General features: G+C 40.9%; 1 protein-coding gene and 1 pseudogene across 2 annotated transcripts in view; both read left to right on the top strand.

The window, feature by feature from the left end:
* Positions 1-3,969, top strand: part of LOC141220411 (gastrula zinc finger protein XlCGF66.1-like) — a 39,555-nt gene extending 35,586 nt beyond the window's left edge. The window contains exons 2-5 of one of the 2 annotated variants that reach the window (XM_073666337.1): positions 2,962-3,101; positions 3,231-3,410; positions 3,494-3,614; positions 3,698-3,969. In XM_073666337.1, the coding sequence (XP_073522438.1) occupies positions 3,033-3,101; positions 3,231-3,410; positions 3,494-3,614; positions 3,698-3,810 (483 nt within the window). In that variant the 5' untranslated portion in view covers positions 2,962-3,032 and the 3' untranslated portion in view covers positions 3,811-3,969. The remainder of the gene's footprint in view (positions 1-2,961; positions 3,102-3,230; positions 3,411-3,493; positions 3,615-3,697) is intronic. The other variant, XM_073666336.1, reaches the window with a different exon arrangement.
* A 15-nt stretch (positions 3,970-3,984) lies between these two features.
* LOC141220410 (uncharacterized) lies at positions 3,985-10,201 on the top strand (annotated as a pseudogene).
* The last annotated feature ends 5,505 nt before the right edge of the window (positions 10,202-15,706 follow it).

Below are 15,706 nucleotides of genomic sequence, written 5' to 3'. Positions count from 1 at the left end.
GGAGCAGGCCTTACTAGATATCGAGGCTTTGTACAGTAATATACCGCATGAGGATGGTATCAGAGGAGTAAGATATTTCCTGAAATCGAGATCAGTAGAGTGTAGCAGACATAATGACTTCATGGAGGATCTTCTAAAATTCACTCTTACTCATAACTTCTTTCTTTTTGACGGGAAGTACTTCCACCAGCTCAGGGGTACTGCGATGGGGAGCCTCTGTGCCCCCTCATATGCTAACTTATCCCTGGACTGGTGGGAGGAATCCACAATATTCAGGGATGGTCATAAGTGATGGCATCCATATATTGGGGTATGGTACAAATATATTGATGACATTTTTATCATCTGGTCGGGGACGAGTGAACAATCTTTTGAATTTGTCAGGGAACTCAACATCAATAGAGTGGGCCTGAGATTTACATCTAAATTTAATTATAATAATAATTTTTATAGCGCCAACATATTCCACAGCACTTTACAATTTTAGGGGGGACTTACACAGACAATACAGACTTTACAGAATAAGCATAACTCTGATATTAAAAGGAGTGAGGGCCCTGCTCACAAGCTTACAGTCTATAAGGAAATAGGGGAGACACAAAAGGTAAAATGTACATATATTGTATAATACAGCCTTAATATACTAAATAGGGTAAGTACATAACACTACATGAACTGATCGCCAGCCAGTATGTGTACAGTACAGACAGAGGCTATGCAGTGCATGGATGGTATGAGCATGATTTTGAAGAAAATTTTAATATGGGCCAAAACTGGGACAGTTAGATAAGTATGTTGAGGTGATAGGCCAGTCTAAATAAATGGGTTTTTACGGCACGCTTAAAACTGTGGGTATTGGGAATTAATCAAATTGTCCTGGGTAGTACATTCCAAAGAATTGGTGCAGCATGTGAGAAATCTTGGAGACGGGAGTGTTAGGTGCGGCTTACTGAGGATTTCAGCTTTAAGTCATTAGCAGAACGAAGGGCACTGGTAGGGTGGTAGACTGAGACGAGGGAGGAGATGTAGAGTGGTGCTGAATCGTGGATAGCTTTGTGGGTAAGAGCAATAAGTTTATATTGAACTCTGTATTGGATGAGCAATCAGTGCAATGACTGGCACAGGGAAGAGACATCGTTGTATCGGTAGGTGAGACCGATAAGTAAAGAGTTGCAATAGTCCAGACGAGAATGAGTAAGAGCTACAGTAAGAGTCAAAGGAAAGAAAATTTCTAATTCTAGAGATGTTTTTGAGGTATAGAAGACACGAGCGAGCAAGTGATTTGATGTGAGGAGTGAAGGAAAGATCTGAATCAAGTATGACCCCAAGACAGCGGGCATGTTGCTGGCGAGTAATGATGGAGCCACAAACAGAAATGGCAATATCGGGCACAGGTAGGTTAGTGGAGGGAGGAAATAAGAGGAGTCCAGTTTTTGACAGATTCAATTTTAGATAGAGGGAGGGCATAGTGTTAGAGACAGCGGAAAGACAATCACTGGTATTTTGTAATAATGCAGGAGTGATGTCCAGAGAAGAGGTGTCTAATTAGGTGTCATCAGCATAGAGATGGTACTGAAAACCGAATTTGCTGATTGTTTGTCCAATAGAAGCGGTGTATAAGTAGAAAAGAAGGGCGTCTAGGACTGATCCTTGAGGAACCCCGAGAATAAGGGGAAGGGGAGAAGAAGAGAAGCCAACAAAAGACACAGTGAAGGAGCAGTCAGAGAGGTAGATCGACAGTGTCGAATGCTGCAGAGAGATCCAGGAGAATCAGCAGGGAGTAGTGACCATTAGATTTTACTGTTAGTTGATCATTAGAAACTTTAGTGAGTGCAGTTTCAGTAGAATGTTAGTTATCTGAGAGATAGCGGATTAGACAGGAGTGGACCACTTGTTCGAGTAGTTTAGAGATAAAGGGAAGATTGGAAACAGGTCTGTAGTTAGCAGCACAGTTCTCGTCGAGGGATGTTTTTTTAAGTAATGGATGTATGCTGGCGTGTTTAAAAAAGGAGGGAAAAATAATAGATGAAAGGTAGAGGTTTAATATTTTAGTTAGGTGAGTAGTGACAGCTGGAGAAAGGGACTGAAGGAGATGTGAGGGAATAGGGTCACTGGTGCAGGTGGTAGAGCGAGATGAAGAAAGGAGCCTTTTCACTTTTTCTTTCGTGACTGGTTTGAAGTCAGAAAATTAGCAAGATGCAGTGTGGGAGGGAGGAGTATGCATAACATTTGGGGATTGAGAGAAAATTTCCTATCGGATATGGTCAATTTTTTCTTTTAAATAATTGGCCTGATCGTCAGTGCTGAGGTTGATGTTTGAGGCCTGTGCTGTTTGATTAAGGAGAGAGTGAAAAGTGTCAAACAGGTGTTTAGGATTATTGGACCATGAGATGACGAGGTTGTTAAAGTAGGTTTGTTTGGAGAGGTGAAGGGCGGAGTTATAGGTTTTAAGCATAAATTTATAATGGAGGAAATCTTCGGCCAGATTAGATTTTGTCCACAGCCGTTCGGCACACCTGGAGCACCACTGGAGAAAGTGTATTTGCAGTGTGTTCCAGGGTTGTCGCCGTCTGTGCCGAGTTGTTCTCTGTGTAGGAGGTGCGGCTTCATCCAGGGCGCATTGCAATGTTTCGTTATAATGCTTCAGTGCAAAGTCAGGGCATGAGAGGAAGGAGATTGGGGCCAATGATGATTGCAACATTTTCATAAATTTCTGGGTGTTAATGGCATGTATATTTCTATAAGTGTGGAAAGTGGGGGTGTCTTGAGCAGGGTGACAGTTCTTGACAGAGAATGAAAGAAGGTTGTGATCAGAGAGTGGAAGTGGAGAGTTAGTAAAATCATGTATTGAACAGAGCCGGGCGAAGATCAGGTCAAAGAATATTTACATCTTTATGTGTAGGAGAATTAGTAAGCTGTGAAAAATGGTCTTATCCATCAGCTTATCTTTTTCTCATTCAGAACTCTAAAATACCGGATCCTCTCAGTGAAGATCATCTATATAAGAAAATTTTCCTGATTTATCCAGGAAAATGATGGACAAGATGGCGGAGAGGATATTACACCTCGCCCTAGAGATCCTCTTCCGTCTTACTGGAGAGGTGAGAGATTCTGATGACGTCACATTACATCATTCTTATCTATGGGAATAACAGATGGACAGAACTGGAGAGGTGAGGACTCTGGAAATGTCTGGAGGGAGATTTATTAATGTGTCTCTCCATAACCAGGATTACACAGTAGTGAAGAAGACCTCTAGTGAGCGCTGTCAGGACCCTGTGTCTGAGGAATGGGGAATACCCCTGAGCCCAATCACAGGGCCTCCACCTCACCCTCTGATACATGAGGACATCAATGACCAGAAGATCCTAGAACTCACCTACAAGATGATTGAGCTGCTGACTGGAGAGGTGACACTGCTGGGAATGCTGGGATATTATACAGTAATGCTATGAAGGGATCTGGGGGATGACGGTATCATTGTATGTGTCAGGTTCCTATAAGATGTCAGGATGTTGCTGTCTATTTCTCCATGGAGGAGTGGGAGTATTTAGGACACAAAGATCTGTACAAGGACGTCATGATGGAGGTTCCCCAGCCCTTCACATCACCAGGTAATAGACAGGACTAAATACACACGGCCTATAATTATCTGTATGTAAAAAATGTATTCAGTCCTTGTATGTGTTTCCTCCAGATCTATCCAGTAAGAGGACAACACCAGAGAGATGTCCCCATCCTCTTCTTCCACAGGACTGTAAACAAGAAGATACCAATGTTCTTCAGGTAGATGGAGAGAAGATGTCATGAGATTTCCCCTATGATGTGTAGACGGCTGTAAAGGTCCTGTCTTCAGTCTTGTTTTATCCACCATTATTATGTTTTAAATTTGTGTTATGAGAACGGTGGAGATAACAGGATTAGAGCTGATCATAGATGTGACTTCTTCATCTGTCTTTGACTTTTATAATATTTGTTTCAAGGTGAAGATCTGACCCATATTAATACTACAGAGACATATGTGAGGGGTGATGAGCGGTGTAAAGAGGAGATTCCTACATATGACTACCCAGGTGAGTAGTAACCACTAAATGCAGAGAAGTCACAGATTCTTCTCAGTCACTGGCTGTGGCTGCTTTATCGGTGATGTAGTCCAGCCATATCACAATCGTGTGATCACCATTTTGCCTCTAGACCACAACATTCTCCTCCGTCCGAAAATATTCAGATTACTTTGTGTAATTGTGAAAGCCCTTTTCTGTAGCACTTACAACCTGGAGGATCCACCTACCCCCTGGGATTAGGAGACGCTGACCGTTACCTGCCCAGATCTGTAAACTACAAAGCCAAATGACAGCGTACGTAGAATGTGCTGACTAGTGAGAAAATCCCTTGAAGAAAAATATAATGATGGGCCTGTAAGAGAAAGCGGAGGGTAATGATGGTGTTGGCTTCCTAGATCCCTGATATCTTATTGGATGAATCTACCTTCTGTGCTGCTGAATGTGCTCATATGGTCCCTACAAGACCAGGTCCAGTCTTTTTGGCCAAACTTCACTTTTATGATCGACAACATTAAATGTGCAGTGAGGCCAAGTGTGAATTTCTGTACAATAACAGCAGAGTTTCCCTTTATCCTGACTGTTCAATTTATTTTAAAACCAACTAACTTCAAACTGGATTGTGATAAACTATACAGAAAACATTACACTGTGCCATGATACATCTCTAAGCTGTGCGTGGCTGATGGCTGTAATATACATTTATTCACGCCTGCAGGAGATGTGTTGGCTCCAGCCCTGGTTTCATGGATTCACTCCACATCATAAATAGTATTGAGCAAATTTGTTCGGCATTTCAAATTCAGGTTCGTGTTCGGGGTTCCGGCTTGTTCAAGCCAAATGGTCCACCATAAATGAGTGCAACTCCAGTTTAGTGTTGGATTTCTCCCTTCATACATATGTTGTTGTTGGGGATGTTACATGTTTTTATATTCTTTCTTTTTTTTACAAATTCCCTCTCTATGATAGTTTCATTGTGGTTGGATCAGCCGGCCTCACTTATGTGACTCTATAACTCCCTGGTAGTTTTTCAAAAAGATCTCCATTACCTCTTCCAAATGCCCGAGATCTACATTTAAGACACCTCAGCTCTGCAGTATTATAAAAAAGTTCACTTTAAATGTCTAATATTTCTTCTTGACACTCATCTGACAGAAAATATTGGTTCTTATGATAGTTTAGATTGCCAAGAGCCACCGAGCCCCATACTCCAATTACCCCAGAGAGGTTTCACCACTAGTTACTCATTTTTCTCTGATGAAGACTGTTCAGTTTGATCATTTCAGTCGATGTTTTATTGTCTATAGTCACAGTTTTTAACTTCTGTAATCCTCTGATTTAACCCCTTCCCGCAGTTTTATGTTTCTAATCAGGCCCCATTTTTCAAATCTGACGTGTGTCACTTTATGTGGTGATAACTTTGGAATTCTTCACAAAGGATAATAGGAAACAAATGGACCTTACAAATTATTTTCCAACTTCTTTTGAATCTGACAATCCCCTATATACGGTTGTACACTACTGTCTGGGCACATGGCAGGTTAAGAAGGGAAGGAGCGCCATTTAGATATTAGGAATGCTCAAAAGATGGCTACCACGAACAGGCTTGTCACTATCTACCCTGTTTACAGATTTCACAAATTACTTTGATCATCACCCTTTAACCCCTCTACATGGATCTGAACCTACACAGAGACCCCTAGGCTTGGGCCACGGTGTTAACTGCTCTTCTTTGGAGTGAGATGGAAAGAAGAATAGTCAGGTAGCCGGGTCAGAACCAGGAGGGCAGAGAAAATACAAAATCAGAAGACACGAGTAGTCAGTAAACGGGCCGAGGTCACAACAGGAAACAAATCCACAAGCCGGGAGTTGAGCACAGAGGACTGAACCAGAGGAGAACAAGGCTGTATCTGGCAGCTTCCAGCAATATGCTTCCACCTTTAGTAGGGTGCAGTGCTCTCCAAATGGCTGAAGCAGGGAGCAGATTATTCCAGCTGGACAGCACACACACCCATACTGCCAGACTGGATGGTACTACAGGTCCCAGGCACCCTAATCTTAGTGGCTGGACAGAGCCTGCGCCTTTTACTCCATATTTGGGAGCCAGAATGAACAAACAGTTGAACACCACGCTCCACTGCTTCATCCTATGAGGTTTTCTATTAGATGGTCATTGTCTTGGTGAATAAGTGAATTTTTTTATATAACTTGCCTTTTTTAATGGACCGTTTAAGTAGAAATGTTCAAAAATATAAAATTCAAGGATTCTTTATTAAAAAAATGATGATTGTTTTTATTCTTGGCAGATGACTGTACCAGGAGATCAGAGGGACAGCTGACATCTTCAATTTTCAAATCAGATAATTTTCAGATTCCACAGGATACAATTGAAATGAATGACATTACTCCAGATTTACCATCATCCCTTCACAGCAAAGATCTGTCATCTGATCCTTTGAAACAGGTCTCGTCTTCTGATTCATTACCGACTACTAAGGAAAATCAAAGTCACAAAATAAGCATTAAAAACCAAACTGCTCCTAATGCAAAGAAGCCATTTTCACATTCAGAATATGGATATAGTTTTCTTCTCAAAAAGTCTTTTTTTAAACATCAAAAAATTCACACAGCGAAGAATAGATTTTCTTGCTCCAAGTGTGGGAAATGTTTTAATCAGAAATCAAGTCTTGTTAGGCACCAGATAACTCACACAGGAGAGAAGCCATTTTCCTGTTCAGAATGTGGGAATTTTTTTACAGAGAAATCAAATCTTATCAAACATCAGAGAACTCACACAGGGGAGAAGCCTTTTCCATGTTCAGAATGTGGAAAATGTTTTAACCATAAATCTAGTTTTCTTAAACACCAGAGAACCCACACAGAGGAGAAGCCTTTTACATGTTCAGATTGTGGGAAAAGTTTTGTACAGAAATCAAATCTTAATATACATCAGAGAACTCACACAGGGGAGAAGCCATTTTCATGTTCAGAATGTGGGAAATATTTTGCAAAGAAATCTACTCTTATCAAACATGTGAGCACTCACACAGGGGAGAAGCCTTTTCCATGTTCAGAATGTGGAAAATGTTTTGTACAGAAATCATATCTTAATATACATCAGAGAACTCACACAGGGGAGAAGCCATTTTCATGTTCAGAATGTGGGAAATGTTTTGCAGAGAAATCAAATCTTTTCAGACATCAGAGAACTCACACAGGGGAGAAGCCTTTTCCATGTTCAGAATGTGGAAAATGTTTTTCTGAGAAATCAACTCTTATCAACCATCAGAGAACTCACACAGGAGAGAAGCCATTTTCCTGTTCAGAATGTGGGAATTTTTTTACAGAGAAATCAAATCTTATCAAACATCAGAGAACTCACACAGGGGAGAAGCCTTTTCCATGTTCAGAATGTGGAAAATGTTTTAACCATAAATCTAGTTTTCTTAAACACCAGAGAGCCCACACAGAGGAGAAGCCTTTTACATTTTCTGATTGTGGGAAAAGTTTTGTACAGAAATCAAATCTTAATATACATCAGAGAACTCACACAGGGGAGAAGCCATTTTCATGTTCAGAATGTGGGAAATATTTTGCAAAGAAATCTACTCTTATCAAACATGTGAGAACTCACACAGGGGAGAAGCCTTTTCCATGTTCAGAATGTGGAAAATGTTTTAACCAGAAATCATATCTTAATATGCATCAGAGAACTCACACAGGGGAGAAGCCATTTTCATGTTCAGAATGTGGGAAATGTTTTGCAAAGAAATCAAATCTTTTCACACATCAGAGAACTCACACAGGGGAGAAGCCTTTTCCATGTTCAGAATGTGGAAAATGTTTTTCTGAGAAATCAACCATCAGAGAACTCACACAGGAGAGAAGCCATTTTCATGTTCAGAATGTGGGAAATATTTTACAGAGAAATCAACTCTTATCACACATCAGAGAACGCACACAGGGGAGAAGCCTTTTCCATGTTCAGAATGTGGAAAATGTTTTAACCAGAAATCTAGTTTTCGTAAACACCAGAGAACCCACACAGAGGAGAAGCCTTTTTCATGTTCAGATTGTGGGAAATGTTTTGGACAGAATTCACATCTTAATAAACATCAGAGAACTCACACAGGGAAGAAGCCTTTTTCATGTTCAAAATGTGGGAAATGTTTTAAACAGAAAGCGCATCTTGATAACCATCGGAGAACCCACACGGGAGAATGCCGCAACTACACCCAACTAGTCTCTGTACAGACAAGAAATGCCCTAGCTGTACAACTAAAAACGTCACCACAGACCTAACTCCCTAATAAGTCGTTGATGAGTTTCTCATACCTCCTGAGGAACCAGAGGGGAGGCTGCAACACACTGTCAACAAGGGGAAAGGAAAGTATGAAGTAAAATATGAAAACCCTGAATGAGAAAGAAAAACACATTCATATAGGGCAAAGAAGGCAAGCTAAGGAGAACCAAAAATAAAAGGAACAAGTATAATCTCCCAGAAACCTAACATTGTTAGAATTAAAAGGTACTGGGAGGGAAAGCAAACTGACCGGGAGGATAGTTTCACCTTTGTGGTGAAACTTATAAAATTCATCCTCACCAACTGTAAATGTAAAACCCGTCCATTTATAAAGACCACGGACAAGATAAAGATTCCCAACTCACATCAGGACCACAAGATCCCAGGTACTTTCAGCTGCATCACAATGAACTTAATTATATGTACCAATTGTCCAACTGGGGGTCTGTATGTAGGGAAGACAGGGCAAAAATTTAAAACAAGGATGAATTCTCATCGCCACACAAAAAAACGAAAAAAAGAATAGATCTACTTGTGTCCACACATTTTTACGGCCACAACTGCTTATCCCTCTCCCATACTGATAGTTCTGCTTCACTTCACTTGTCTTATCTATTACATTATTCCTGCGCCCTGTTGTGTATAAATATGTGACTCTTCAGATTTTGTGTTATACTATGTCTGCTGAAGAGATCTGAGTAGTCTCGAAAGCTTACTGACTAATGGCTAACTGAAAAAATGGTATCAACCACTGAGGACTCTCAAATTTTAATATTTTTCTCCATACAGCAATTTTAAGATCTCTCCACAGGTGTTCAATGGGATTTAGATCTAGACTCATTGCTGGTTTGAACTCTCCAGCACTTTGTTTCCATCCATTTTCTGGGTGCTTCTTGAAGTATGTTTGGGCTCATTGTCATGCTGTAAGATCCATGACCTAGGACTAGTGTTGAGCGAGTATGTTCTGTTCCGAGTATGCTCGGGTGAGCTCCGAGTATTTACAGCTGCTCAGTGTTATGTTTGAATCGCTCCAGTGTCCATGATTTGCGACTGTTTGGCAGCTTTATTACATGTGAGGAATGTGTAAGAAATGGACATTCCTCACATGTAATAAAGCTGTCAAACAGTTGCAAATCATGCACATGGGAGTGATTCAAACATATCACTGAGCAGCTGTAAATACTCGGAGCTCGGCCCGAGCATACTCGGCGAAAGGGTTAATAGAACATGCTCGCTCAACACTACCTAGGACGCAAACCCAGCTTTCTGACACTAGGCACTATATTGTGACCCAAAATCCTTTGCTAATCTTCAGATTTCATGATGCCTTGCACACAGTCGGAGGCAGCAAAGCAACCCCAAAACACCTTTGAACCTCCCCCATATTTGACTGTATGGGTTGTAAATTTATTGATTATGCTGTACACCTTGGACAAAGGAACATGCCGATCTCTAAAGATGGACTTATAACCTTGAAATTGTTGATATTTTTCAACAATTTTGGTTCTCAAGTCCTCAGACAGTTCTCTTCTCCTTTTTCTGTTTTCTCCATGCTTAGTGTGCCACTCATATGCACACAATGCAAAGATTGAATCAACTTCTTCCTTTATCTGGTTTTAGTTGTGATTTTCATATTGCCCACACCTGTTACTTGCCAAAATTGCGTTTGAACAAGCTTCACATGCTTGAAACAAAGTTGTTTACCCACAATTTTGGCAAGGTGTCACCTATTTTGTCCTACCTATTTTGTGTGAAATTATGTTCAATTTGCCTTTTTTTCTCTGTTTTCTTGTGTTGTTCCAATACATACAAAGGAAATAAACGTGTATAACAAAAAGTGTAATTTCAATAATTTTCTGGGAGAATTACTTCATTTTCTGGAACAATTTCAAGGGAGCCAACACTATGACCATGACTTGTTTTTGTTGCCTTTTTAATTTGTTGCAGCATATCATCCTCTACGTGTTCAGCTATATTAGGAGGCTTGTAGCAAAGTCCAATTAGCAGCTTTGCATTATTGCCATTTCCATGTACATTTACCCAGACTGACTACATCAGGGATGTAAAGCTCAAAACATGCAGAGGGCCAAAATGAAAAACTTTGACAAAGTCGTGGGCCAACCAGTGTACAGTATAATGGGCCCCACATAGTCCTCCATACAGTATAATGGGCCCCACATAGTCCTCCATACAGAATAATGGGCCCCACATAGTCCTCCATACAGAATAATGGGCCCCACATAGTTCTCCATACATAATAAACAAGAGGAAAAAACTTCAAGTCAGAGTCCCATATAATAGTGAAAAAATTACAAACTTGTATTAATTATAATTTATACAGGAAAAAATTATGAATCAGAGACAGTTAATAGTAAAACAATGGAGGAGCACTAATGAGGAGCATGAGACAAATTAACATGATTATTTTCTGATGTAAATACATAATTGGGCTGCCAAAAAAATAAGAATATATTGTTAAAATGCAGTGAAGCATTCCATAAAAGTGCAGGTGCTTATGAGGTAGGTCAGAAGTAGTTGCTATATAAGAGGTTAGTCATACCGCTGTCTATATATAGGTACTAATCTAGATAGCTCATACCGGGGACAGCAGATCTTTATAAGTGACCTCTTAGGCTACAGGGTAAAAGTATATCCTAATACATATTAAAGCCTAGAAAATGCACCTAAGTAGGAAAAAAGATTAAAGAACAGCAGCAAAAAGAGTGTATCATGAATCCTATAGAATACTTACAGCCACAGTGGATGTGAACACGCTCCTCAATGGCGCTCACCCTGATGCGCGTTTCAGCACGGCTGCCTTCGTCAGGGGGTGGCGTCAATGAAGGTGGGTAGGGTTTAGAAACCCTTGAGCCAATGGAAAAGGGGGGGTGTAGTCTCTCCGCCAATGGGTGTAGGGAGGGCGTGGCATGACACATGGCAATCACCGCGGCATCCACGGCTACCGCATCATATGATCCATGATGCCGCAAGCACATGGGGAACCACGTGACCGCTCGTCATGGAGCAAATATTGATACGACCAGCGAGGACACCACAGAGAACAGTGAAGACATGCGTACCGCCCAGTCCACAGACATATATAGTCAAATACAACCAGAGAGAAAAAGAAACTAGCATAATGGGGTAAACTGTCAATAATAGCATAGCCCAAATGTATATATATATATCTAAGGGGTATAGGCGATAGCCAATTATATATAAGTAAGAGAAGTTAATTGGACATGACGAAACAAATAAAGTATATCTTTAAGAAACGCATGAAGTATAACATGATTATATGAGATCATAGTATACTGTAAATGCATAATAAGATATAAGAAAATATCTCTCAAAATATCGATCTATAAATGCGAAAGATATCCAATAATAACTGTATGGACAAAAAATGCGCACACAGAAAAAAAGTTACAGATCTTGAGAGACAATACAGTGCCAGCAATTATGTCCATGTTATCCAATAGCAGAATGGAAGTCATGAACGTCATTGACATAGAAATGGAGAGATCATGTATACAAACATGCCAATCACCATGTAATGCCTTTATGAATATTTGGTAGAAAAAGACGACAAACTCTCATGGAGGAACACTAAAGAAATAGGAAAAAGTTAAAACAATGTGGATATACAGTACAGACCAAAAGTTTGGACACACCTTCTCATTTAAAGATTTTTCTGTATTTTCATGACTATGAAAATTGTACATTCACACTGAAGGCATCAAAACTATGAATTAACACATGTGGAATTATATACTTAACAGAAAAGTGTGAAACAACTGAAAATATGTCTTATATTCTAGGTTCTTCAAAGTAGCCACCTTTTGCTTTGATGACTGCTTTGCACACTCTTGGCATTTTCTTGATGAGCTTCAAGAGGTAGTCACCGGAAATGGTTTTCACTTCACAGGTGTGCCCTGTCAGGTTTAATAAGTGGAATTTCTTGCCTTATAAATGGGGTTGGGACCATCAGTTGTGTTGTGCAGAAGTCTGGGGGATACACAGCTGATAGTCCTACTGAATAGACTGTTAGAATTTGTATTATGGCAGGAAAAAAGCAGCTAAGTAAAGAAAAACGAGTGGTCATCATTACTTTAAGAAATGAAGGTCAGTCAGTGCGAAAAATTGGGAAAGCTTTGAAAGTGTCCCCAAGTGCAGTTGCAAAAACCATCAAGCGCTACAAAGAAACTGGCTCACATGAGGACCGCCCCAGAAAAGGAAGACCAAGAGTCACCTCTGCTTCTGTGGATAAGTTTATCCGAGTCACCAGCCTCAGAAATCACAGGTTAACAGCAGCTCAGATTAGAGACCCGAGTTGCCAGACAGAGTTCTAGCAGCAGACACATCTCTTCAACAACTGTTAAGAGGAGACTTTGTGCAGCTGGCCTTCATGGTAAAATAGCTGCTAGGAAACCACTGCTAAGGACATAGTTACATAGTTACATATAGTTACATAGTTTATCAGGCCGAAAAAAGACAAGCGTCCATCCAGTTCAGCCTATTTCTTGTGCACTGCAGCTATTCCGCAGCGTTGATCCAGGGGAACGCAAAAAAAAAAAACAAAACAAAAAAAAAAAAACATGCGGTATAGGCCAATTGACATCATTGAGGAAAAAATTCACTTCCCGACACCAATCTGGATTAATTAACTATCACTAAGCATAAGATGGAATTTTATTTTTCTCAAGAAAAGCATCCAGGCCTCTCTTGAACTCATTAAGTGAGTTGGACATCACCACTTCCTCTCCCAGAGAGTTCCAGAGTCTCACGGCTCTGACCGTAAAGAATCCCCTTCTATGCTGGTGCAGGAACCTCCTTTCCTCCAGACGCATAGTGTGCCCCCTCGTCTTTGTCACCATCCTTGGTATAAACAGGTCATGGGAGAGATCTCTGTACTGCCCCCTGATGTATTTATACATGTTTATGAGGTCTCCCCTAAGCCTTCTCTTTTCCAACGTAAATAGGCCTAATTTTGACAACCTCTCTGGGTATTCTAGTCCCTCCATTCCCTTTATTACCTTAGTCGCCCTCCTTTGTACCCTCTCTAGCTCCAATATGTCTTTCCTGAGCACCGGAGCCCAGAACTGTGCACAATATTCTAAGTGCGGCCTTACCAGCGCTTTATACAGAGGAAGAACAATGTTCTCATCATATGCCCCTATTCCTCTTCTGATGCATGCCATGACTCTATTTGCCTTCGCAGCTGCTGCCTGACACTGGGCACTCCAATTTAATTTGCTATTAACCAAGACGCCCAGGTCCTTCTCCATGTCAGATTTCTCCAACGGTTTCCCATTTAATATGTATGGGTGACTGCTGTTTTTCTTTCCCATGTGCATGACCTTACATTTATCGGCATTGAACCCCATTTGCCATTTTTTGGCCCAACTCCCCAATTTATCTAAATCCTCCTGTAGCTGTGCCCTATCCTCATCTGTGTTAACTACTTTACAAAGTTTAGTATCATCTGCAAATATTGCTATTTTACTATGCAACCCTTCCACTAGATCATTAATAAATATATTAAATAATATAGGGCCCAAGACAGACCCTTGAGGCACCCCGCTAGTAACCCTGACACACCCTGAGCTTACTCCATTGATAACCACCCTCTGCTTTCTATCACTCAGCCAACTATTTACCCACTTACACACATTATCCCCCAGACCAAGCATTCTCATTTTATATACCAACCTTTTGTGTGGCACGGTATCAAACGCTTTGGAGAAGTCAAGGTATACAACATCCACTGACTCTCCCCGGTCCAGCTGTGAGCTCACCTCCTCGTAGAAGGCGATCAGGTTTGTTTGGCAGGAGCGATCCCTCATGAATCCATGTTGATATTGAGTTAGACAGTTATTATCATTAAGATATTCTACAATGACATCTCTAAGAAATCCTTCAAACAATTTACCCACAACAGACGTTAAGCTGACTGGTCTATAGTTCCCAGGGTCACTTTTAGACCCCTTTTTGAATATTGGTACCACATTTGCTTGGCGCCAGTCTAGTGGGACAGACCCTGTCCATAAAGAGTGCTTGAATATAAGATACAGCGGTCTGTCTATCACATTACTTAATTCTTTTAGTACCCGGGGGTGTATGTCATCTGGGCCTGGTGACTTGTCTATTTTGATATTATGTAGGCGTTTCTGAACTTCCTCCTGGGTTAGGTGGGTGATATTTAGCGGAGGGTTTACTTTATCACTTTGCATTTCCTCCGATAAATTGTTTTCTTTTGTGAAAACAGTGGAGAAGAAGCTATTGAGTAGGTTTGCTTTACCCTCATCGCCCTCTATGATTTTACCCAGGTTATTTTTCAATGGGCCAACTCCATCAGTTTTAATCCTTTTACTGTTTATATAGTTAAAGAACAGTTTGGGATTCGTTTTACTTTCCTTGGCAATTAGTCTCTCTGTCTCCTCTTTTGCTATTCTTATTTGTTTCTTACAGATTTTGTTTTTTTCCCTATAAGATATTAGCGCTTCCTCGCTGCCTTCTTGTTTAAGTTTACCGAAAGCCCTTTTTTTGTTTTTCATTGCCCTCTTGACTTCCTTATTTAGCCACATTGGCTTCCTCCTATTCCTAGCCCTTTTATTCCCATAAGGTATGTACCTTCTACAGTGACTATGTAGGACTGTTTTGAAAATTTCCCATTTTCTATCCGTGCTCCTATTACTGAAGATACTATCCCAGTCTATAAGGTGAAGGGCATCTCTTAGCTGATCAAACTTTGCCCTCCTGAAGTTCAGTGTTTTTGTGACTCCCTTGCTGGGCACCCTACTGAAGCACATGTGGAATTGTATAATGTTGTGGTCACTATTTCCCAGGTGCCCCCCAACCTGCACCTCAGTTATTCTGTCTGGCCTGGACAGGACAGGCAACAAGCAGAAGAGACTTGCTTGGGCTAAAGAACACAAGGAATGGACATTAGACCAATGGAAATCTGTGCTTTGGTCTGATGAGTCCAAATTTGAGATCTTTGGTTCCAACCACCGTGTCTTTGTGCGACGCAGAAAAGGTGAACGGATGAACTCTACATGCCTGGTTCCCACCGTGAAGCATGGAGGAGGAGGTGTGATGGTGTGGGGGTGCTTTGCTGGGGACACTGTTGGGGATTTATTCAAAATTGAAGGCATACTGAACCAGCATGGCTACCACAGCATCTTGCAATGGCATGCTATTCCATCCGGTTTGCGTTTAGTTGGACCATCATTTATTTTTCAACAGGACAATGGCCCCAAACACACCTCCCGACTGTGTAAGGGCTATTTGACCAAGAAGGAGAGTGATGGGGTGCTACGCCAGATGACCTGGCCTCCAC

Source organism: Phyllobates terribilis, unplaced genomic scaffold (genome assembly GCF_046119375.1).
Source record: "Phyllobates terribilis strain yellow unplaced genomic scaffold, ASM4611937v1 Scaffold_292__1_contigs__length_2399606, whole genome shotgun sequence".
NCBI lineage: Eukaryota > Metazoa > Chordata > Amphibia > Anura > Dendrobatidae > Phyllobates > Phyllobates terribilis.
The sequence above is the reverse complement of the archived record's forward strand: the minus strand, read 5'-3'. Positions and strand labels throughout refer to the sequence as shown.